At 40.5% G+C, this 25,145-nt stretch overlaps 1 protein-coding gene and 1 long non-coding RNA gene across 4 annotated transcripts; one reads left to right on the top strand and one right to left on the bottom strand.

The window, feature by feature from the left end:
• LOC102236877 (calcium/calmodulin-dependent protein kinase type IV-like) lies at positions 1-25,145 on the top strand. Of its 2 annotated transcripts, XR_002753266.1 has the most exons (12): positions 1-726; positions 5,289-5,367; positions 6,056-6,118; positions 8,241-8,323; positions 9,676-9,748; positions 13,939-14,029; positions 15,384-15,458; positions 16,705-16,780; positions 18,089-18,215; positions 18,696-18,848; positions 19,293-22,008; positions 23,858-25,145. XR_002753266.1 is itself a non-coding variant. In XM_023339392.1 (11 exons), exons 1-11 carry the CDS (start codon positions 620-622, stop codon positions 19,803-19,805), a joined length of 1,440 nt encoding a protein of 479 aa, XP_023195160.1. In that variant the 5' UTR covers positions 1-619; the 3' UTR covers positions 19,806-25,145. The 2 variants fall into 2 exon arrangements, 1 of the variants encoding a protein (XP_023195160.1); XM_023339392.1 differs by having other exon boundaries at positions 19,293-25,145.
• On the bottom strand, positions 757-13,932 carry LOC111609699. 2 transcript variants are annotated; one of them, XR_002753268.1, is made up of 4 exons: positions 13,810-13,932; positions 5,242-5,312; positions 2,888-3,116; positions 757-2,265 (listed from the first exon to the last, which is right to left on the bottom strand). It is a non-coding gene; the product is annotated as an uncharacterized LOC111609699 (long non-coding RNA). The 2 variants fall into 2 exon arrangements; XR_002753267.1 differs by having other exon boundaries at positions 757-3,116.

Here is a 25,145-nt window from a genome sequence, read left to right as displayed (position 1 = left end):
CCAGCGGACATCTGGAGCGGTCCTGCCTGCCTCACCAGCAGACCCTCCAGCATCCGAACACCGACTCCCCGCGCCGAGGCAGCCCGGGGTTCGCTGCTCGTCTGCCGGTGTGAACCCGGCCTCTCCCCGGGGCTGACGTCGCTCTGTTCGGCTGGATCTCCGCCGGGGAGCCGCGGCGCTCCGGACAGACTGACCAGCCGGCGGAAATATTCCCGGAGGAGGAGGAGGATGGTGATGGACTGAGCTGATCCGACATCTGACGGGTCGGAGGCCCGATGGAAGCTGCGACACATCTGGACCTGGATCATCCCGGTCCTGGTTTCGGTTCGGCGTAAAGACGCGGTTCCATCACCGGGTGGTTCGGTTCTGTTTTTCCTCTTCAGTTTGTCTCGTCACAGACGGACTAAACGGACCCGGTTCCGAGTTGGAGGGCGCAGGCGGATCCCCCTGCTGGTCTGGATTAGAACCCGTCCGGATCATGAATCAGCCCCCCTTTGAGGCTCTAATCTGGGTTTCACCGAACTGGATTTAAATCACAGATTACGCCGCCCCCGGTTCTGGTGAATTATTATTGGACCTGGTCCTGCTGGCGCTGGATTCGGGGAGCCCTGCTGGCATCATGCCGACCTCCCGGCCTGGTTCGGAGCCGGTGGAGTTCTGGGTGGACGGGTCGAGGCGGGACGGGACGGTGGAGGACTTCTACGGCCTGGGCTCCGAGCTGGGCAGGTCTGGGCTCCGTTTCTCAGGGCGGTTCCGGAGGGGAAGTGGCGGGTTGTTCTGCTCCTTTGAGTGGGCCAAAGTTGGCCACATGTGGGTCCATGTGACGCTTCAGGATTAACTTCATAATCCAGCCTGAGATGTTACTGGGTATCCGAGTCCAGCCGGAACCAATAACATCAGAGCCGCTTCCTGCTCGCAGCAGAGTCGGAAAACAGGCTGTTAATGAATTAATGAGGGTTTAACGTGTAAACACGCAGGGGCGGTTCTACAGCCGGCGGGGGGCTGCAGGCGGAACCGGCCGGGTAATAATCAGCTTAGCTCCAACAGGAAACTATTATTAGCATTTTAATGCTTCTTCATACAATAGTTTAGCTTCTTCATGTTTTAGTGATAATATTTTCCCTCCCACGGTCCAAAAACACGATTGGTCGCAGAAAGTGGGTGTTCACCGGAGGGGCGCCGCAGGGGAGGGGGCGCCAGAACAGGCACAAATATTTCAACTCAGAATTTTCTGTATTTAAGATATTTGTGCATATGTAAAAAATATGATTAATAACAGAGGCACTGATGCGTCCGCATCTAAGAAAGCTGCGCCTGCTGATGGATGTTTTTCATACTTTTATATTCTGTAGATATTTAAGAAAACATTAATTTTGTGTTATATTGTTTTTGTTTCTCTATTACTTTTTGCTTATGTTCAGCTCTTTGTTGACATTTTAAAACATTTTATATTTTCATTTTGATAATTTTTCATTTAAATGCTAAAAATCAAATTTTAATCTCTTTTCAAACCTTTTTAAAAACATTAAGGAAATATTTGGTTAATATGCTGTTGTTTTCTCAACTTTAGTTTCGCTGACATCACAAACAAAATAAGAAATAAATGAACCTACTGTTTTAACTGCCTCCACAATATTTCACACATGTTGTTTAGTCATATTTCAAAAACCGTTTGCTGATTTCAGCTTTGCTCTTGTTCTCCTATAAACCGTTGGAGATGTTTTCACAGCTGAGAAACATCAGAAATTAAACACTAAAAATTACAAACATAAGCAAAACATCTTGAGTTCTGAGGGAATTATACTTTTCTCCTCATGTTGGAAAAAAACAGATCATTAAAAACTTCAGGTGAATTTGGTTTCAGGTGAATCTCGGATTCAAACATGTCAGGTTGTGTTTTATTTTATAAATATTCCAGTCAGAAGTTTCTATCCACTCATCGTCGGCATGAATCTTATATTAATCCTGGGTCTTTAATAATTGATCTGTGTTCAGGGTGGAATGATTGTGGCTGCAGCTATAATTAGTTTTTATCGGCGGCTTGGAAACTAAGGAGGAGAATCGTAGATTTCTGCGCCGTGGGAACGGCGACTGAAAGCGTATTAGATTGAAAAGGAATCGGTTCAACCTATTTTCTGAAAGCAGGAGTTACTGAATGAGAACAATTCAGATTTTGACCTTGATGTTTGTAGGAGGCGAGCTGCAGCTGCCCAGCACGGTGGAGGCAGCATCATTCTGTGGGCCGCTTTAGTCCACTTTTCAAAGCTGAAATATAAAGACAGCAGAACAACAGTCAGAACTTGGAATATGCAGAGAACAAACAGATTAAATTTAACTCCTCCATAAAGAACAGACTAATATCATCCAGAAAATACAAGATATTAAACTTAACTTGTTTACTGAATGTTTATCAGCTGATGTTTCTTTTAAAATAAAAATGCACTTAACTCTGCATTTCAAAATCCAAATATTTCTTTCAGTTTGTTAATACCGTGAGGTTAAATATCAGCAGCTATAGTAACACTGACATGATGTAAGCTAAGTACAGATGATGCTAATGTTAGCAGGAGAGAAGCTCAGGAATGCTGAAACATCTGGTGGTGACTTGTTGATATGAGGGGCCCAGGTGAAAATATGCTTAGGGCCCCAAAAAGGTTTGGACCGGCCCTGATTATTGTTTATCGCAATCATTACTGGATCAATAAGGTATGATTTATCCAGAGAAATTTGTTGTAGTGACAGATAAAACGCAAAACATTCAAGCGAAGAATTAAAACTAAAGATAATGTGGCTGAACGCAGCGCCCCCTGTGTGTGGCCTGATGTTTACGGCCCTGTGTGTGTGTGTGTGTGTGTGTGTGTGTGTGTTGTGTCTCTGGACCGCAGACCTGCTCCGTTTTAATGCCTCGGTGTTTCCTGGCTCTGATTGGCCGCTGTGTGACACATCATGTCTGTGTTTGATGGCGTCTCTGTGAACATGCAGCGCTAACGCCGCCGCGTCCAACACGCTCTGCTTCATGGTGTCCCGTTGCCATGGAGATCGAGTCCCTGCATGGCGGTGTGTGATTGCTTCTCAGACGGATCTGTTTTCCCCACAGAAAACCAGAACCAACCTCCCTGAACACACACACACACACACACACACACACACACACACACACACACACACACACACACACACACACACACACACACACGCCTCTATATGAGCAGAAGACCAATTCTTGAACTCTGAACAAATTTTCTTTTCTCTTAACTTAAGAATTTTTTATTGAACTTTTTTCTCTCTAAAATGCCAATAAATAAATAAATAAATAAACCAGTGTCTTGCTTCTCCATCAAGTCTTTCCGGCTGTAAATAACATTCATAGTCTTTGTTTTCTATGCACAGTTTATTTGCCTTTCTTTGATTTTATTTTACTTTAAAGGAGACCTACTGCTTCTAAAAACAGCCCAAACACTAAAAAATCGTTTTTGGCATCATGTTAATATTTTTTTGTGCCTGGAAAACGAGCCGTTTCAAAAACCTCCCGATTGTTGAGTCGCACAGCGCCGTTACCTACCAACCCAAGCAGAGTTCTACCCGTTACTTAGCAACCAAAGCAGAGTTCTACCCGTTACTTAGCAACCAAAGCAGAGTTCTACCCGTAACCTAGCAACCCAAGCAGATCTCCAGCCCGGTTGGTCAGCTGGTTTTACCGCTGTATGCGCTGTACAATGGCTGATGATAAACATTACAGATTTGTTGTTGACTTACCATCCAGAAACCACTTTCTGGATTCTTGCTGGTTGTGCAGGAGGCTCCACTTCTGCTTTTCAGAGATGTACCGTTGTATAATTCGCTGTGCTTTGTTTTTATCAGCTGCCTTCGTCTTGCTATAGTTTTCTTGACTCTCATTGCTGAATAACGATAAAATCAACCCGTAAACGATGCGCTGCTGCTGCTTCTTCTGCGCATGCGGGTCGCTTTGGGACGTAAACCGTTCACACAGAAGAATGCGGTCGCATTTAATTAGTAGAATAAGCGAAAAATCACACACACAAAAAATCAGATTTCAGCAAAAAATCTGAGTTGAGCCTCATAGCAGCTTGTTGTTAGCTTTCATATTAGCTGCATAAATATAAACATGTCTCCCATATTTATATGGGTTGTAATTATTACTGCATTACAACACAGTTATATTCCTAATGACTTAAAACCAGCATTTTAACCCTCGACATGCATCGGTTCTCTCAGGTGATAATCTAATCAATGTTTGAGTAATTTTATGCAAAAAGAAAAAAAATGTAAATTTTGTCAGAGCCTGATAAGTGACAACGATGTTAATCTGAAGTAAAACAGTTTTACTAGCTATTCTTTTGTTTTAAGTTTATTTTCTTTGTGTATAACTTTGTTTATTCTTTTATTATGTTGCAATCAATAAAATCGAACTCAAATTCAAGTGAAGACGTTATTTTATCCCGATCAGAACGGAGCAGAGAGACTCCCGACTCTCAGACATCGTATCAACAGTTCAAAGTCTTTCTGTTGTCCTAATTCTGCTGAGTGAACTTTTCTGAGTTTACAGTTTTGGTAAGAGGAGAAATTTAAGGAAAACTATATTTTAGCTTTGTACCAGAAAGTCTTGCAAAAAGGGAGTTATTAAAGGGGCAGCATCACGTTAAGTCGACTTTTTATAATAGTTTTTCCTCATCAAAAACAAACCTGCAGTGATGCTTTGATTCATTCATGTTTCAGAAATCCTTTAATCTCCATGGCAACCACTCAGCTGTACAAAATGCCTGGCTGGACCTAGCCCCGCCTCCAAGGCGCAGCTCCTCCCCCACCTCAGCTCCTTCAGACTAGCCAGCAGAAATTAGCAAACAGCTGATGAGCTCATTATAGGAGCTGCTGCTCAGAGCAATGCTGCTTAATTAAATGTTGTTAAAGGGTTAACAGAGGAGCCATGTTGGGAAGCTTCCTGGAGGCGGAGCTACTGAAGGAGCAGGAGTTTTTAAAGAGACAGAGGCCCAATTTCAAGGCTTTAAATCAGGAAATCAAATTTCTTTTACGTCATATATGATAAATATGCAGCATTTTTATAGAAAGTGAAGAGAACATATTTACTTAATTGTGCTATAAACTGGAGTACTCCTGATTATGAATGAATGTTATTTGAAAGCAACTTATTCAAGTGGAATAAAAACAGATTTTTTCTCATGTCATCGGCCAACAGTTTGGGTAAAGTCGAGTTTCTCTCACCTGGTTTTGCAGGATTCCGATGAATTCAGTGTTTCTTGTGTTTTCAGAGGAGCGACATCCATCGTGTACCGCTGTGAGGAGAAGCAGACGCAGAAACCCTTCGCAGTCAAAGTCCTGAAGAAAACGGTGAGCTACCAAAGCTAACAGCATGCAGCACAAATGAGGCGAAGCATTATGACCACGGTCAGGTTATGGAAAAATGACTCAGAACTCCAAAGAGTCTGGAAGATGATGTAGTGATCAAATGTCTGTGATGACGTCACATGATCTCACCTGATCGGACGCTTTACTCACCTTGAACTGTGAAATATTTGAAAATAAAAGTGTCGCCAAGCCATCCTCTGCTGTCTGATTAATGCTGCTGGTTGTAATTATTACACTTTAATTCCCAGGTAGTTTTGTATTTTAGTATGAAAAAAGTAAAAGTAACGCACCCGGATGGTGACGCAGCTGGACTCTGTGAATGTCATTCCTAAAGACTCCAGGAGAAACGACAAACTTCCTTCAGAGACGTCAGGACTCGATGTTCCACAGAATCTCTTTAACTTTAATGTTTAGACCCAGACTAACGGTTTTAAAAATACCAGCATAAAGGTAACAACAGAGGCATCTCAAAGATGCCACTTTAAAGTTCAGAGCAATCTCAGGAGGATATTTGGTTTCTTTAAGGTGAATTATTCTTCTACCTGCAGTGTAATCTACATTGAGAATGTAAGAACATGGATCAAACTGCTGCAGGAGATTCAGCCTCTTTTTCTACCGTTACTGTTATTATTGCAGGACTAATAACTGCTGATGTTTGTTTGTGTTTCAGATTGATAAGAAAATCGTACGCACTGAGATCGGAGTCCTGCTGCGTCTTTCCCACCCAAACATCGTAAGAATCCATGATCATGTTAATAAAAGATTCATTTCCATGTTTTTGTGACGAGTGAAGATCTTTCAGTCCGTTTCTGTTTCCATGACCATCAGAAGGTTTGTCAACAAAATATTTATCACCAAGCTAAATATTTATCACCAAGCTGAATATTTGACTTGCTAGCTAAATATTTAGTTTAATAATTAGTTACTTTGAAACTGTCAAATTTATAAATGAATGAATATCTGATTTTTTCTTATCACTGACTAAATTACCCAAATTACTGCTGTTAATTTTTACAGTGTAACTTTTAGAAATAGCCGCCCGCACCTTTCAGTCAAATACGCGCTCCATGTTTGATCAGTGGAAAAATCGACACCAACATTCCTTCTGTTTGTCTGCAGATCTGCTGAAACAGTTCAGTAAAGAAACGGACTGAACTGATTTCATGTTTCATGTTTGGATGATTTAAACGCAGAGATAAAAATAGCAGCATATGGTTCTGCTAAAGAGTCGCTGAGGTTTCTCTGGATCGTCTCTGAGGTGTTGTTTTGTGGTTGCTGCCGAGACGTGAAGTGTGAGCGGTTATTTCTGGTTACCGCGGTAACAGTTTGTTTCTATCAGAGCCAACGTTACTGAGTCACAGTTGGACAAAGATTGAAGACGGTGTTAAAATGTTTCCAAAGGCAGAACGGCTTTTATCTGAGGACACGTTGGAGTTTCTCTGATAACAAAAATCTATCCTGGTGATAAAAATAATCATTAATAAGAGTTTGAAGTCCCTCCATCTCTGGCTGTGAAGGTTCTTCACTGTGAGAAGTTCTCAATAATCTGATCGAAGTTCTGGATAAAGGAACAGTTCTCCCAGCGTGAACTCAGTTCTTTTTATTCCAATTTATAAGTAAATTAAAGGTTGCACTGAAGTTTTAGGTCAGAAAGCCAAAAATATTTCAGACTGAAATTTTCTACAGTTCCAAGTATTAAAAAAAAAGAAGTTTGTTTGGACGGATGTATGGATGGACGGATGGATGGACGGATGGATGGACGGATGGATGGATGGATGGACGGATGGATGGACGGATGGATGGACGAATGGATGGATGGATGGACGGATGGATGGACGGATGGATGGTTGGATGTATGGACGGATGTATGGACGGATGGATGGACGGATGTATGGACGGATGGATGGACGGACGGATGTATGGACGGATGGATGGACGGATGTATGGACGGATGGATGGACGGATGGACGGACGGATGTATGGACGGATGTATGGACGGATGTATGGACGGATGGACGGACGGATGTATGGACGGATGGATGGACGGACGGATGGATGGACGGACGGATGGATGGACGAATGGATGGATGGATGGACGGATGGATGGCTGGATGGACGGACGGATGGATGGTTGGATGTATGGACGGATGTATGGACGGATGGATGGACGGATGGATGGACGGATGTATGGATGGATGGATGGTTGGATGTATGGACGGATGGATGGATGGACGGACGGATGGATGGACGGATGTATGGACGGATGGATGGACGGATGGATGAATGGATGGTTGGATGGATGGATGTATGGACGGATGGATGGACGGATGGATGGTTGGATGTATGGACGGATGGATGGACGGATGTATGGACGGATGGATGGTTGGATGGATGTATGGACGGATGGATGGACGGATGGTTGGATGTATGGATGGACGGATGGATGGACGGATGTATGGACGGATGTATGGACGGATGTATGGACGGATGGATGGACGGATGTATGGACGGATGGATGGACGGATGGATGGTTGGATGTATGGATGGACGGATGTATGGACGGATGGACGGATGTATGGACGGATGGATGGACGGATGGATGGTTGGATGTATGGATGGACGGATGTATGGACGGATGGATGGACGGATGTATGGACGGATGGATGGACGGACAGATTTCCATATTTGTTTTCCAAATTCATCCAGATTTAAAAAGATTTGGATGTGATTAGTTGAATCCTGGTTGCGTATTAATCCAACTTAGCTGAAAGATTTTCAACAGTTTTAAAGAAACTGGCGCTTTATCTGGTTTTAACTGGTTTAACTGGTGCTGCGCCTTTGTTTCTGTGTTTCAGATCCAGCTGAAGGAGATCTTTGAGACAGACACCGACATCGCCCTGGTTCTGGAGCTGGTGACCGGCGGAGAGCTGTTTGACCGGTAAGGTCCAAAACCGGCCGACACACTGACGCTCAGCTGGTTTGTTGCTTAAAGGCAAACTATTTTTGTATAGGTCATATGCAAAATTCACATTTTGTACCTTTTCTTTGTTCCATTTGAGTCTCAACTCCTTCTAAAGACAAGCCAAGCACTAAAAAAACACTCTGCTGTTTCTGGCAATAATTTAATGTTCTTTGGTGTCTGGAAAATGAGCCGTTTCAAAAACCTCCAGTACACTAAATCACATTTGACTGCACTGTTACCTAGCAACCACGGCAGAGTTCTGCCCGTTACCTAGCAACCCAAGCTGTGCTCCAGCTGGTTTTAGCATTGTATACGCTGTACAATGGCTGCTGGAAAAGACAAATGTTTTGTTGTTGACTTACCATCCAGAAACCACTTACTGCTTTGTTGTTTGTTGTGCAGGAGGCGCTCCTAATGCTTTTCAAAGTTGTACGTTTGTATAATTGTGCATCTGTTTGCCTCCATTCTGACATGCGAGGTAAACATTGAGTTGGGGGCGTGGCCAACAGCAGCTAATTTGAATTTAAAGTGACAAAGGCCCTAAAACAGACAGAAGCCTGATTATCTAAGAATAATGTTGTGCAAAGAAATGTAATGAAGATGTTTTGTATAGGCCATATCCTAACCTGTTGATATGGTTTAAGCTGCAGATGAAGCCATGCAGCTCAGCTGTAACTGTTGATGTTTGCCAGATAATGTTGCAGATATTTTACTAAAAAAAGATCCAGATTCTGAAGTTATTAGAAATGACTCGGACATTTCCGAAACTCAGAGAATTTCAAGATTTTTTTTCTGAGATTAAGTTAAATTGTTTTTTCATTTTTTTTCTAGCAACTTTTTGACTTCTCATAATGAGACAATTTCTTCTAAAAAAATGTGCGATATTTTGGTGGAAGTTTGCTCCTTTATTTTCTACCTACAGTTTCCTGTTGAAGAAACTTGCTGGTAAAAATTAATAGTTTAAACCTGGAAGGGGTATGAATACTTTTGGGTTTGGATCTGAGTCATGAGTTAAATTTGGCTCGAAGAGCTGAAGCTGCTTTTATGTTGGCGGATTTATTTGCTTTCATTTCCACCTGCAGCTGCAGGCGCCGTTTCTGTTGCCATGGTTAGTTTACTGCAGAAGTTGCGTCTTTAGTCTTAGTTACCCGGTTAGATGAAAAATTATTGGTTTTATTCATTTACAAGATTCTCTGCAGTTATGGGGCCAATTTAGGTCTGAAAGCTGCCATGTTGTGCAGGTTTGGTTCTTCAGAATCTGGTTGCTCAGGATTCGCGTGTCTCTGCGTCCTGAAGCCGTATTTATTTTTCTGTTTGGTGGTTTGCAGGATTGTGGAGCGGGGATACTACAGCGAGAGAGACGCGGCGCATGTCATCAAGCAGATCCTGGAAGCCGTGGCCGTAAGATAAATTTCATTAAAGAAATCATTCAGAAAACATGGCAGAGAAACACGAAACCCTTTAACTGTTCCACATTATTATAGCAGAATCATAACATTATAACAGAGATTTCATATGAAAGTCCCACATAATGTAAAGTGGGAGAAAAATTATGCAATGTTGTCGCATAAAAAAAAAAAAAATCAAAAAAATCTGAAAAGTGTGGCATGTTGTTTGTAAAGTTACAGTGAAAGATGAACAGAAATAATTTGAATTATTTAACCTGTAGCAGAAAAAATTGTCATCATTTATATCCGTTTATAAATGTCAAAACAAAAAAAACAAACAAACTTAGTTTAGAAATTAAATGTTTGGTTTGGAGCTTCTTATTGAGTTTACAAAGTCAGTATTTAACTAAATCTATTATTTAGCTTCAAACTAAATATTTAATAAGGAAACTAAATATTTAGATGTTGAGCTAAATATTTTGTTTAGAAATTCAATACTTGGCTTGCTAACTAAATATTTAGCTCATTAAATATTTAGTTTAAAAGCTAAATATTTAGCTTGCTAACTAAATGTTTAACTTGCTAACTACACATGTAGCTTGCTAAAAATATTTAGTTTAGAAACAAAACATAAATATACAGATTTCTAAATGAATATCACAGTGAAGCCCCATTTTATACCATCAAAACTGGATAAATAACCCAAATTATTCATGTTGCTTTTTTACTGTGTAACTTTATAAATGGCATCCCATAGTAATTATCCCCATTTACTCTGATCCCCCTAAATAAGATCCATAGCAACTGATTTCCTCTGATCAGCTCCACTGTCTGTGATTTCATGAGCCGACTGATTGTTTCAGAGTTTAGTTTTCATGACTGCTGCTGCTTTGGCAGCTTCATTTCCTCCCATCCTGATCATCGGCTCACTGCCTTCTCACACCCACCAGCAGGGCGGCGCCTCCGCGGTTTCACGCTAAGCTCCACCTTTAAACTGGCTGCTTTTAGACGTGAGGCGCCGACGCTCCATCGGGTCGTCAACACGGCGGCGCCGGTGTGAATGAAACACATTGTCAACACTTTGCGAGGCGTTAGCTGCGGTTCCTGCCGTGGAGCCAGAACGCTGGTGCTGCTGGAAGCTGAGAGAAGCAGCAGAAACAGAAACATGGCTGAAATCTGATTCAGGAAGTCAGACACAGGAAGTCTGCTCTGATTGGCTGGTTAGTCACTAAATATTTCTAAACAGAATCAACTAAATGCTAGCTAAAGGTTAGCATGCTGCGGCTAACGAAGGACGATCAGGAAACAGAAAGAGAGAGAGAATCCATCCCTCCCTCCCTCCACCCACAAAACCCTCCATCCTTCCATCCCTTAGTTTGCTTGTGCTTTGGGCCGGCTGTGTGCAGGAAGCTTCTAATCAATGAAAGATTTTTTTTATCAGCTGAAATCCTCGTCCAGTTATTATAAAGGTGTTGATCTCTGACTGTAGATGTGTTACATTTTTATTGAAGCCAGTTTCCTGAGGTCGTGTTTTCAAATTAAAAGTCACGATTTTTTAAAAAATGTTTTTGCGGCTGAATTAAGTTTACTATCATTTAATGTTTGTTAAACGTCCTCAGTATGGAGGCTGCTGTTACAGGTTGAATGTTCTTCTCTCCAGACTGTAGAAACGGTTGATGAAGGTTTAAAAATCCTCTGGGACGTCTGAGCGTTTCTTCGAGTGTCTGCTGGCCGAGGGTCGGAGGAGTTCACGGCCCGAATCGGCCGGGTTGGTTCTGCGGTGAAACGGGAAGAGCCGAAAACGCTCAGTTAATAACGAATCCAACACAGTCAGGCTAAAATCCTACCTGATCCAGTTAATGGGGCTAATAGAGCTGCTACTAACTTCTAATCGATTATTCTGACAATTAATCGGACAAAACATTTGGCAAATTTTGCATATTTTTCATATAAAGTTTTTTCAAAAGATGCAAGTAAACAAATAATTAAATCCTTTTTATATGCAAAAGTAAATATTTTACTTAGTGAACATTTGATTGCAGCAAAGATTGCACCTGCAGCTAAAAAATACAAATAAAATCAACATGAGAAAAGCTGAGCTCTATTGATCAGTTATTGATTAACTACGTAATAACAGGGTAGAGAAAACAGCTTGATTTATTTTTACAGAATTTTACAGGTGAAGCTAAAATGTTTATTTTTATCTTAAATGCAAAATGTAAATTTTTGGCACAGTTTTGTTTAAATTGCTGCTCAGAGTGTGATGTTCTTACAGTAAACAGCATTTCTGTGAGTCTGTCTACTCTAACTAACGATGAACCGATTACAAAATTGGTTGACAATTATTTCAATAATCAAATAATCGTTTCAGCCCTATTGTTAACTCCAAATAAATCTAGCTAAGCAGTCATGTTGCAACAGGTCACTAATTAATTTCTCAGTGAGGTTTAAAAGGCCAAACAAAGCGAAATAAACAGCTTGTAAATGTGGGCGGAGCCTAAACCAGCCGCCGCCGCCGCAGAGTTCTGGTCGCTGCAGCTGCGGCGTCTTATGTAACAGCAGCTTCCATCCTGCTGCTCAACAGATTAAAACCAGAGTGGATTAACACACACACACACACACACACACACACACACACACACACACACCCCACACACACACTCCGACCACAGCTGACCTACATTTACCAAACATACGCCTCTTTATGTATGTGTGTTTCTGCGTGTGCATGCTTGTTGTGTGTGTGTGTGTGTGCGTGTGTGTGTGTGTGTGTGTGGGTGTGTGCGTGTGTGTTGGGATTACTCTGCCATTATGTTTGTTGTGAGTGTGGCGCTAATCTGCAGTGAAAAAAACACAACAGCATCTTTTTATAGCCGCTTCCCAACATGGAGGCGATGACTTTTATCCATCTGGGACGAGAAAAATTAATTAGATTCATGGCAATTTTCTTTTGATGTCGCCTCGCATTTGATGCCTGCAGCATATTTTTAAAAAATGAGGACAGAAGCAAGAGAATATTAACAAAATAAACCTCCCACATCTAATTAGGTTAATTGTTAGCTGGTCAGAAACATAATTAGATATAAAAAAGGAGGATTCTGTGAAGTTTAGTCTTTAGGAGTTTTAAGACATTTTGAACTGCATGTACAGAAAAATAAAACATGTTTCTGCTTTAAAGCTTAGAAAAACCCAGAAATGTCAGACGAAAAGCAAAACTGATTCTCAGGGAGGATCACAATAAAAACAAACATCATTTTCAGGTGAAAATATCTGCAAATCCTGAGAAACACAACAGAGGATAAAACAGGATGAAGTCTAATCTAAAGTAAAAAACTGAAACAATTGGAAGCAGTCGGGATGAGAGAGACCCAGAAACCAGTCAGAACGTAATCCTGGTCTGGTTCCAGAACCAGCACAGCGGCGGCAGGCGAGAAACTCAAACCAGATAGAAGAGAAAAAGTCCAGAAAATGTTCAGCAAAAAATAATTACTAGAAAAAAATCATTTAAAATAAATGATGAGCAGCTGAGCTTTCCAAAATAAAACAAACATGTCCAAGAACAAAATTTAAACAAAATTATAAAACAGCACATCTTTGAAAAGCAAAAGCAGAGCCTCCTGCACAACCAACAAGAACACAGAAAGAGGTTTCTGGATGACAAGTCAACAACAAAACTCATGTCTTTTCCTGCAGCCATTGTATAGTGAATACAGCTGACCAAACGTGCTGGAGCTCAGCTTGGGTTGCTAGGTAACAGGCTGGGCTTTTAATGCTTCAGCTGATTTTAGAAGCAGCAGAAACCCAAATAGAAGTATAAAAATGTTTTATTTCAAACCCCTTTGAAATAAAACATAAAATGACGACCAGAAACCTAAAACAGCTGAAAGCCCATAAACGTGACCCAGGTTAGAAATAATTACTAAAATAAAGATTTGTATGCGTCATTTAGAATAAAAACAATCAGCCGGATACCTGAGCAGGTAAAATCTCAGAGAAACTGTTTGTGTTTTGGATGTTAGCAGCTGTCTCTAGTTCTCAGACACAGAAAGAGGCCCAGGTGTGGAAGCCGTTTACCTGAACGCGTCTAAAACCGTCTCCACGTCGGCTCCTTCCTCTCCGTCCGGACAAATCCTCCCAGAAACCTCCAGCAGCCCAGACATGGTGTTCCTGTCGCCTCTGAAGATGTTTCTCTGTGTGTTTCAGTATTTGCACGGTAACGGGGTCGTCCATCGTGACCTGAAGCCGGAGAACCTGCTGTACGCCGACCTGTCGCTGGACGCGCCGCTCAAGATCGGTAACAACACACACACCGAGCATCAGCTGGGAAACACTTCTACATGTCTAGAAGTAAAAGAAAACCAGCAGCTAAAAGGTTAAAAAAGATTATAAATCAAAACAAACAAACCAAATAAATTATAAAGCAAACGAAGCAGCCTGACGACCGTCACTGATTTATTGGTGTAATTACAGAGATGTTTATTGTTTTCTGTTCAGTTTTAAAGAAAATACTCTTTAATTGTCACATCCTGGCACTTTATTAGGAAGCAGAATCTAAACATTAACTTTAGATTTGTTTAGGTCTAGTAGCTGAATATCTGGGAAAACTGATACATTTTTATTCATCTTGGTTTTTCATCATTTTATAAAACTAAAAACAATTACTTATAAAACCAAGATGGGGGAATTAGAGAAAACTTTGTATTTGTGTGTGTTCAGCGCCGATCGGTCCGCAATTCACAATTTCCGTTCCGATGATTAATATTAGCTGAAAAGTAATTTTGTTTTTTTGTGGCTCCGGTTGCGTGTGGCTTTTATCTTTTGATTGTTGTGTTTTATTTAAAATGTCTTCCAGTTCCAGTGTGGAGTTTCTTCATCTTTGAGAAAACAAGCTTTTATTATTATTCCATTATCAATGTCGTACCTGAAAACAATCTTAAAACAGCAATATTATCGTTTATTACAATAACTACAATTTATTGTCCAGCAAATGTTGTTATTGTGACAGGTCCAGTCAACATGTACGTACAGAACTGTGTCATCAGCGTAAAGATGGATGTTAAAATTGTGAAATGATGCGATATTTATTTAAGAGAAAGAAGTGATCCAAGGACAGAGCCCTGGAGAACACCAGCCGTTTTATCAACTCTAACAAACGGAAACTGTAGTAAAAGTGAGGGTTGGTCAGTAATGTTGTGTTTTGTAGATAAAAAAAATCTAAAACATATTTTAACGCTGTGCGGTGGCTGCAGAGATCCTGCTGCTGTGGAGATAAAATTAAATCATAATGCGGTAAAATCCACAAACTAGCTTATTATGTAGCGGCAGGGCTTACCGTCGCTCTCTAAAAATAAACACAGCTCTCAGTAAAACTGTTAAATAATTAACATCTCGCCGTGCTTCAGCCTGAGGAGCGGAGGCTGGCTGGTGGAGAAGCCTGTCCAGATGGCCGCCGAGCCGCTGGCGAACAGACGGAGGAGCGCCGCTCCGTCAAACGCCGCTCCGCCAAACGCCGCTCCGCCAGCTCACACTGCCTCCTGCAGAGAAACACATTCTCCTCACAGCCGCGGCCCAAAATAGAAACTGGATTCAACTTTTAAAGAACGTGTTCATGTGACTCAGCTCGGTCCAAACGTTTTCCTTTCTCACAGCCGACTTCGGCCTTTCCAAAATCATCGACGACCAGGTCACCATGAAGACGGTCTGCGGGACTCCGGGTTACTGCGGTGAGTAAAAGCCGACACGTCGAGTCGTTGACGGGATAAATGTTGTCAGAGTCTGAAACCTGGGAAGGTTCGCAGGAAGCCACGTTGGATCCAGGATGAGACGAGTCAGAGTCCCAACTCTGAATCACTTCCTCATTCACTAAACCTTCATGCTGACTTTTGTTCAGATTTTACATTTTTTCTATTATCAAGGTGGCTTTTAAAGGGACAGTAACGTAAAATCCTCTTTTCCAGCTTTATATAACTGGTTACATTTACTCAGTTACATTTACTTTAGTAACTTTTTTTAAAGTGTACTTTTAGGAGTATTTTTACTACACTGCACTTTTTACTTTTAGTTTAGTAATTTTATTATGAAGTATTTCTGCTCTTATTTGAGTAAAATTTCTGGATTTTCTGCCCACTGAATGAAAAACAAACATGTTTTAACCAGAAATCCACCAGACACACACCTGCAGTTTCTGTTAAACCGTTAGACGTTTTTTAATGAAAGAAACTGATTTGGAAACATTTTATTTTTCTGATTTTGTTATTTTTTGTTACTTATATGAATTATTGTCATTTTAGTCCTCGAAATACAAAAATTTCCACATTAGTTTATATTTTGGTCCGTCTGATGATGTAATTTTTGAACATTAAATGATTGGTTAAAAGTCTATTGAAGTACTGAGTAACTGATCAAATTATCAAATACTTTTTTAATCATATTGAATCATTTCTTGGATGGACACTTTTTACTTTTATTTGGAAAGTAAAGTCAACATATTTTTACTACTTCAACATAAAACTATGTTGAAGTAACGTTACTATTGAGTATAATTTTTGGAAACACTTTTGATTATTGTAAAATAAAATCGGACTATTTTAAAAATATTTCATGCTCAGTTTATTGTTGAGCAGGAAAAATATTAGTTTGTAAAAAATGTTTTGTTTTTTTGACTGTGGATTTGACTATTTGTTAGAAAAGGTTTGGACACCCTGGTGTAGATCGTAATATTCTGCATTAAAATCCCACATTTATTGATCCTTAATCAGAAATAAAACACTTTCTGAGGTGAATTAGTGTTTCCATCAGTCTGCGTGTAGCTGCGTTCACCTGTGTGGCTGACATGTGGAGGTGGGCGGCGATGCGTTTGCTGCAGCCGCTGCTCAGTGGGATTTCTCAGCCCTCTCGGCCGGAGCGTCTCTCGGCCATCTGGACGCTAACTGCTAACCGCTAACCGCTAACCGCCTCCTCTGCCTGCAGCTCCAGAGATCCTGCGGGGAAATGCCTACGGCCCCGAGGTGGACATGTGGTCAGTGGGCGTCATCCTGTACATCCTGTGAGTCCACACACACACACACACACACACACACACACACACACACACACACACACACACACACACACACACACTGATTCATCATCAGCTGGAACATCGCCTCCATATCTGTTCAGAGACATTAAGTCGGTTCTAATGGAGCCTGACGATGCATTCAGGGACCGTCGGTCAAAATTTACTTCCAGACTTTTCTGACTCGTTAGAACGGGAGTCAGTAAAAAAAAATCTGAATCAAAAATCCTTTTTAGGTTGGTAACTTCCCTTTCTTACAAGTGTGTTATTATTTTTCTTTATGTACTTTTGACTGAATGATTTTGGCCCGACGTGACAAGAAGTTTGGACCATGGAATAAATTAATAGTTTAGTCCATATGAGCTCAACAAAAATATATGAGCGGTTGAATTTTTCATGAATAAATTGTGATTATAATCCACAGAATAATCCGTTTGTAAAGTTACACTGTCAAAACTCAAGCAATAACCTGGTTTATATAGCCAGGAAAACATTTAGAGGATTATTTTTTTAAATCATATTTTCACTTTGTTATTTACACATTTTTAAATATCATCATTTGAAACTACATATTTAATTAACAAGCTAAATATTAGGTTATCAAACTAATATTTATATAGTGAGCTAAATCTGTAGTTTGACACTACATATTTAACTCTAAGCTAAATATTTAGCTAATATGCAAATTCCCTTACCTATAGTGGACTATCAAAATAAAAGCTGGGTTTGCAAACCCTTTTAAAAACTCATGTAAGAACTAAATGCTTAGCTTACTCACTAAATATTTAATGTACAGCTAAACATTTAGCTCCAGGTTAAATAGTTAAAGCAAACTTCATGAAGCTTGGTAATTAAATATTAAGTCTGAAACACTCATATCTATAAATGAATGGTGAAAATATTACTTAAAAAAAATTAATCCCCTAATAACCCAAATTATTGCAGTTAACTTTTGACAGTATAACACACAGGTGTCAAACTCCAGTCCTGGAGGCCCTGGGGGCCCGTTGCCCTGAAACCTTTAGATGAGCCTCTGCTGGACCAACCTGAACAGAATAATTAGATCATTAAGGTTCTGGAGAACTGATCTACACAAGGAGGAAGTAATTAAACCATTTCATTCCAGTGTTTTGTACCTGTGGCTCATCTAAAACCTGCAGGACAGAGACTGGAGGCCTGGAGTTTGACGCCCCTGGTAACCTAACAAACAGCTCCATAATCCAGGGAGTTTTCACTCTGTGTGACGGCTGGTGGAGGCGTCCAGCCAGCTTTAAAGTTCTGCTTCCTGTCCTCCAGGCTCTGCGGCTTTGAGCCGTTCTTTGACCCGCGAGGCGACCAGTACATGTACAGCCGCATCCTGAACTGCGACTACGAGTTTGTGTCTCCCTGGTGGGACGAAGTCTCCCTCAACGCCAAGGACCTGGTAAGTTCCTCACATTTTCCAACAAAACTGAAACAGAAACATGTTTCTACACTCTTGACTCGCCGCAGAAACTGATCTAAAATCCATCTATTAACTGTTTGTTTAAGATGGATGCGCCTGAATGTGAAAACGGCTCTTTAAGCATTCAGACTAACAAAACTGAAAATTAAAAAATCAAAACTGTCAGGTGACTTTATTATTTATCTAACAAGATATTAGCATACGTGGAAAAATCTTATATTAGAGCAGAAAACTTTCAGTACTAAAGATGCTGCATGAACTGAATAAAACAAAAACAATAGTTTAACAACAACTCTAGGATAAATGTTCCTCCTCCTCCTCGGTGTGTGAAGGCCTTAGCTATCCAGATGAAGGGATGAAACGTGTTGCTGGGTTTTGCTACCTTTCACATGTTCTTTACTAAATGGATGGAAAAGTTTGAGCTTTTCCTTTGAGAATCTGTTGTTGTTTTCCCTGCAGGTCAGTAAGCTGATTGTTCTGGACCCTCACAAGCGCCTCAGCGTCCGGGAGGCCCTGCAGCACCCCTGGGTTCTGGGCAAGGCCGCCCGCTTCTCCCACATGGACACGACTCAGAGGAAACTGCAGGAGTTCAACGCTAGGCGCAAACTTAAGGTAAACAAATTAATTCTGTGGTATAATGGCTTTAAAAACCTTTAAGTGTTTTAAAACACTTGATATATTTACCAAGTTAAATCTCATTGGGGCCTAGGAACTTATTTTTAAAGAGAGATAAACAAACATATTTTTTAAAGAACAGGCAATAAATGAACTGAAAACGTGAAATGAAAGCAGGAGAAACTAATATTGGTGCTATTGGCGGGCAACCAGACTTATCTTATTGTAAATAGTTTTTATGCAGGTTTTATACTGGCTTCACACGTTAATTATGCTGCCTGCTTCTGCTCCTCTGACTTAATGTAACTTTACATATTTTTTAGCTCAAAACCTGGTGGGCTGCTGCCTTAGCGCTCCTGTCTCCAGGGTTAGCATGTTTTCTGGGGAAATCGTGCTACATGCTGCGTTTAATAGTCCGTCTCGCTGCGTTTCCGTCCGCAGGCTGCCATGAAGGCTGTTGTAGCCACCAGCAGGATGCACGAAGGATCCCGACGCCGCACCGACAGCTGCGAGATGCCTGGCTCAGGGACTTCCAGGCAGAGCAGCATGCAACAAGACCCACCTCCCGAGTCAGCAGGCTCCGCCCCCGATGAAAATGAGGCCCTGCCCCCAGACCAGCAGGTTCCCCAAAACGACGAGTCCACGCTGGCCAATCAGAGCGCAGCCAGTCCCTCCCCTCCCTGTAGCCCTAACCCCCCCAGCTCTGAAGCTCCACCCACAGGCCCCGCCCTCGTCAGACCGCCGCTGCGCGCCGACGGCCTCCGACAATCATCTGTCATCCCCAAGTCGATGCTGGTCCAACCCCGGCCGCCGCAGAAGAGCTGCTCCGTCATCGAGTCGGTCCACAGAGGCGAGGCCACGCCGCCGCTGGGCTCGCCTTCCAGTCCCAACAACCTCAGCAACGGCTTCACGCCGGGGGCGGAGCCTGGCACCAAGGCCGCCCCCTGCCAGTGAACGCTTCACAACAACAAACCCAACAGTTGCGCCTTCCAGTCGTTTTTTTTACTAACATCCCAGTTGGTGATCTGGGAACAAACTGAATGTTTGTGTAAATTTAAAAACGCCTCTGCTGAAGGTCCACTGGACTGTTTGGCTAGTTAGCTAACAGCGGAGCTAAAGCAGGTGGTTGGTGTGGAGGACTGAAAGAAGCCAAAAGAGCTAATATCAGACATGACTGGATGCATATTTAAGCATAAATAAGGATTTTTGTGGCGGATTCCTGGAATGAATGTAAACCTGGAGATAAGGAGAAAATGGAGGTTGAGCTATTTTTCACACTTTCCGGCTCAGGTTGAAGATCTGGGTGACAAAAAAAGGGTTTCAGAGTATATTTTCCTGTAAAAACATTAATGTAAAAGACAGCAGGCCTCTGGATTTCAGTTTTCTGGCTCTTCCTGTTAACGTCCAGAGAGTTTGGATCTCATTTAAGAAAAACTTCCACTTTGCTTATCTGATTGTACCGTTCTCCGGCTGCAGGACCGCGTGTTTGGAAACGCTAACAAACTCAACGATCTTTAGTTTCTGACTACTTTACAGGAGACATTCAGCATTTCTAGGCAAACACAGACTGATTTAGATGTTTACTCTCGTGAATGTGTTCAGTTGAGAGCTGGAGGCAAAAATACACAATTTTATCTGGTTTAACTCTACTAATGCATTAAACCATCGGTCAGGTCAGGTTTGAGCTACAAAACAAAATTATGAATAAATAAGTCCAAAAAAACTGAATTCAAACCAGTTACTGAAATTATGGTGAAAACTAGTTTTATTTTTAATTAAAACATTTGCATACACTCATGTTAGAAAGTATATTAATGAATGCTTCATTTACAATTTAATGAATTAAAATGTTAAAATTAGTAAAAATTCATAAATACTGTATCAAATAGATGAATGTCCCCATGAAATGAAAAAAAAAGAAAAAACTTATTTTGTTAATCATAGGTTACTTATTTATTGATGGGGTTTTATTTTGTTAAATAAATTAATCTGAGATTAACAAAATAAATGTAAATCTATATTTATTTAGTTTTATTTCATGGATAAATGTACATATTTGATGGTGTGTTAATAATAACAGTATATTTTATTTAATTTTGAATGAAACGACTACACAGTAGATTTTATAAAGCATGCTCATTTATAATATAGAAGTTACTGAGTCTCACCTTGTTTCAGCAAAAATAAGGCTGAAAATGAGACACAGAAACACATTTAAGTTAATAATCCCTAAAACATGTTAGAATTGGTACAAGCGTCCATTAAATGCTTAAAAAGACCTTCTTTTTTGCCAGAAAAACCAGTAAAGTCATAATGGACGTGTATTTTTACCTGTAGGCCTTTGTTCATTTGAAAAAATAAATTAATTAAAATTTCTGCTCCAAATTTTTAAATCATTAAAAGCCAGAGTTTGTCAACTTTCCTGCCTATGACGAGTGGAAGCAAACGGAAACAGTCTTTTCCGTTTGCTTGATAAACAGGAATGGTTGCCAAGGAAATAAAAATATATCCATTGGAAGCTAAATTGCTTTTTAAAGCCGAGCTGTTTTTACTAAAGAGAATTTAGTTGAATTATTAAGCTGATTTTACAGTATTAGTTTTTCTTTCCCCTTTACCTCCTGTTCACACTCCAGTTCAGTAGGTGGCGGTAAAGCACCTTCTCAACCGCCATTAAACATAAGTAGAAGACACCGGGCTGTTACCATGGTGACGGCTTGACGGTTGAAGCTTTACGGTTTTCATTTAGGTGTTTAGCTTAGAAAAAGCGACCAAACTATAATATCGGAGTAAAGAAAACTAAACTAAAAAACAGGAATAACTTTCTCCTGCGCTCTTAACTGAACACAAACATCTCAGATAAACGGTTAATCTAAAAAAACATTTCCTTAAATGTTTAACTCTACATACAGAGTTATTTTCGCTCCTCTTCCTCTCCTGCCTGAACATGGTGGACTGATTGTATCTCATTAAAATGGAGGAACAAGGAGCGCTGCTGGATTTCTGGAGTTTTCCAGCGTCGGAGCATGCGCATTCAGACTTATGTTGAAAGAAGAAGCGGGACTTTTTTTCTAATCGTTTCTACTTTACTGAAGACGCCTGCAGACTCAACTCTGCAGCTGCATGACTTGATCGTGTAGCTCCAGTTTGTAGCGTTCAGGTAGGTAAATCGTGTTTGTGAGCTTCGTATAACGTGTTGTTTACACTTTATCAGCGATATCGATGCTCCTGTTTGCACTGTACATACTGTAGTTTGGTTTTAGACCAGTTATTACTGACATCTTTATGCTCAACGTGAGCACAGACATGTTCAGTATTCAAAACGTTCCCCAGAAAAGACAAAAATGTAATGTTTGCTGAAAATCAAACCCTTTCATCGGATCTGAGACCACACGCTCTACCTCGTTTTTGTACAGGGGCTTCCAGAGTAAAACCAGTGATGCAGAATGCTCCAGAAAGAAAATGATTAGAAAGGCAAACAGACTAACCTGAAACTGCACTTTGTTATGTACGGTGGCTGAGACAGTCCAAATATCACCATATCATTTGAGCATCTTTCAGTGGGGTTACAGCAGAGTAGATCACGGCAGTTGAGCTTTATCAAGCAAATTTATCTAAAGTTAGCATTATGCTAAAACTAGTATTTTAGCGCCTGTGTTTAGCTAACACCTGCGTCAACATTGGCGGTGTGAAGGCTATGCTGAACGTGACTTTAGCTAAAATGTGTATTCTAATTAAAGTGTTTTTTTAGCTACAAGCTAAACAGTTTTATAAAAAAGTTCTATATTGAACACAACTTTAAAAAGCTGTAGTATTCACTGACTGGAGGAAGGCTAAAATTAGCATTATAGCTAAAATGGTTTTTAGCTAGCATATCATGGACAACGTAAACAGTTATGAAAAAATATTATGATGAAGGCTTCATTAAATATGACTTTAAAAAGTTGTAGTATTCTCTGACTGGAGGAAAGCTAAACTTACTATTTTAGCTATCATATCATGGACAAAGTTATATTTTAAAAAATTATATGTTGAAGGTTATGTTGAACGTGACAAAATATCCAATCCAATCATATTTCTTAGGTCACCTACACATCAGATTAAAACTACATTAAAAAACAAAATGAGAACATGAATGGTTTCCTGGAGAACAGTGTTGCTGCACATAATTGAAAGTGGGAGTTTCCCGATTGTTTTGAGCCTTGATAAAACTCCCATGGTGCATTGCTGGAGGTTTACCATTGTGGTGGCAGCAAATCAAAGTCCTGGTTGAATATTTAGGGTAGCAGGTCAGGCTGAGAGGGAACGCATTCCTCTGTTCATGTGGAGTACATGCAGGTCTTTACTTCAGTGGCAACCATAACTGAGGTCTAAAAAATGAAGAATATTGCACACCCAGCAGTGGCTACATGGTGTCGAAGTTGGCTATATTCATTGTGAAGTTAGCTACTGATCTGATTAACGGTGGTAACTGAGCGGCCAGTGCTGGCTAATGAGAGTGAGTATTTACTTGTTTAGCTTTGGAGGTTCTGGGGACCATCAGGCCTCGTCTGGTCACAGACTGGATGACCTGCTTCCTCTGCTGGATGTTAGCACTGATAGGCTAGCATTAGCCTCAGATAGGCTAACATCTAACATGCCTAGGATGGTTGAGCTACAATATCTGTAAGTGTCAGACATTAGATGCATTCACATGTTCTTTTGAATGGATTTACTGTAATCCAATGCAACACCAAGCATGAGAATACTGTATAAACATAAAATTTTACTGAAATTGGCTTTTAATTGCAGTTTCTGATTGGCTGATTCCACCTAAGCTTTCACTTCCTTGACCATCTTAAATTTGCTCTAGTATAAAAACATCAACACTGTGACTCTTCAAACTTGGACCTGATTATTCTTCACCAAAAGCAAAATATTTAAAGCCAACTTTATTTTTAATAAAATTTTTACTCACAAGGATGCAAACAGACAAGCGGTCATGATTTGTGTTTCCTCCTCTTCTGTAGGTCTGTAATGCAGCCCCACCTGAAAAGGCAAAACAATATGAGAAGATGCAACAATGCAGAGAACCGGCAGGCCTTTTCATTGATTTCACCACCTCAACCTTAGCTTCAGCTAACTGGGAGCAACTGCTTATCACCCAATAATCTCTTTGATTTTGATTATATATTATTGACAGTATTAATCAGCGCTGCTTGTGTGAATGTGAGGAATGTTTTTCGTTTGTTCTGCATCCGGCGGACATGTTTGTTTGGCACCTCATGATACAGCTGCTGCAATCTGATTGGTCAGGAGGACGAGCTGTCCTCCAATTGGGTGATCTGTTAAAAGATATCACTGTCATTTTAATTTCATGCAGTTTTTCGCTCATAGCAGCATCAGTTCCCTCTTTATGAAACCACAGCCGTTAACCTACTGAAAGACGACTCCAAATGGAAAATATCTCTGTTTTATTTTTTATTCATATTATTCTTTTTGATTCTGTCTCAGCTACCGTATATAGCTGCCATGAAAGGACAAACTTTTTATTTAAAGAGGAACCAAACCTCCAACTCACATTTCCCCAAAGGCGTTAAAAATGTTTTCTTTTAAGCTTCGGTTTAAAAAATAATAATGACCAAACAGTTGTCACTATATGAGAAAAAAAACAGGAAGTTTCTGTAAAAAGCAACAGCTACAGAATAAGGACTCTGTTGGCTGCAGAATCTTATGACCAGAAAGTAAATTAAAGTCTAAAAATGTCTGAACTAAATCATCTGAAAGGGATCCGTGTTCTCTGGTTGCTCTTCGCTCTGATGAAGATGTTTTTATTTCATGTTTCAGTCGCAGTTTAACCTCCTGAACAGCTTTAGGTCGTAAAGTTGGATGTTTTCGGTTCGGTTCCTCTTTAAAACTCCCGGTGAGAACAGAACCTGTTTGTGTCACCGCTGCATGAACCTGAACAGGTACGTCTGTGTGTGTAAACCAAACCCAGTCAAAGCATGTTACTGTATATTAGACCAACATCTATACTCTTCTGTAAAAACATGAATATTTTTGCTTCTATCGACCAAACGGGGCTAAACTGTAAACACTGTTTGTTTTGTGTTTGATGAGTAAAATGTACATTTCTTTTCAAATCTGAAGAATGACACGCATATAAGTGGCAGTGTAACAGTGTCAGCTGTTACATGTGTATCTCTGCATGTATTATTTACCTTCTGTTGGTCATATCAGATGAAATAATAGGAGCAGAAGGTTTGAATCCTGCAGGATGTTTCAGGTGTAAAAGTAAAGATTAGCTGATAGAAATCA

This window comes from Xiphophorus maculatus, chromosome 9 (genome assembly GCF_002775205.1).
Source record: "Xiphophorus maculatus strain JP 163 A chromosome 9, X_maculatus-5.0-male, whole genome shotgun sequence".
In the NCBI taxonomy this organism is placed as follows: domain Eukaryota; kingdom Metazoa; phylum Chordata; class Actinopteri; order Cyprinodontiformes; family Poeciliidae; genus Xiphophorus; species Xiphophorus maculatus.
Note: the sequence above shows the minus strand (reverse complement) of the source record. Positions and strands in the feature narration are given on the sequence as shown.

Coding starts and splice junctions, on each gene's coding strand:
- LOC102236877 (XM_023339392.1), top strand. CDS start 620: ATGCCGACCTCCCGGCCTGGTTCGGAGCCGGTGGAGTTCTGGGTGGAC. Junction 727..5,288: donor CTGGGCTCCGAGCTGGGCAG/GTCTGGGCTCCG, acceptor TTGTGTTTTCAG/AGGAGCGACATCCATCGTGT. Junction 18,216..18,695: donor CCCTCAACGCCAAGGACCTG/GTAAGTTCCTCA, acceptor TTTTCCCTGCAG/GTCAGTAAGCTGATTGTTCT.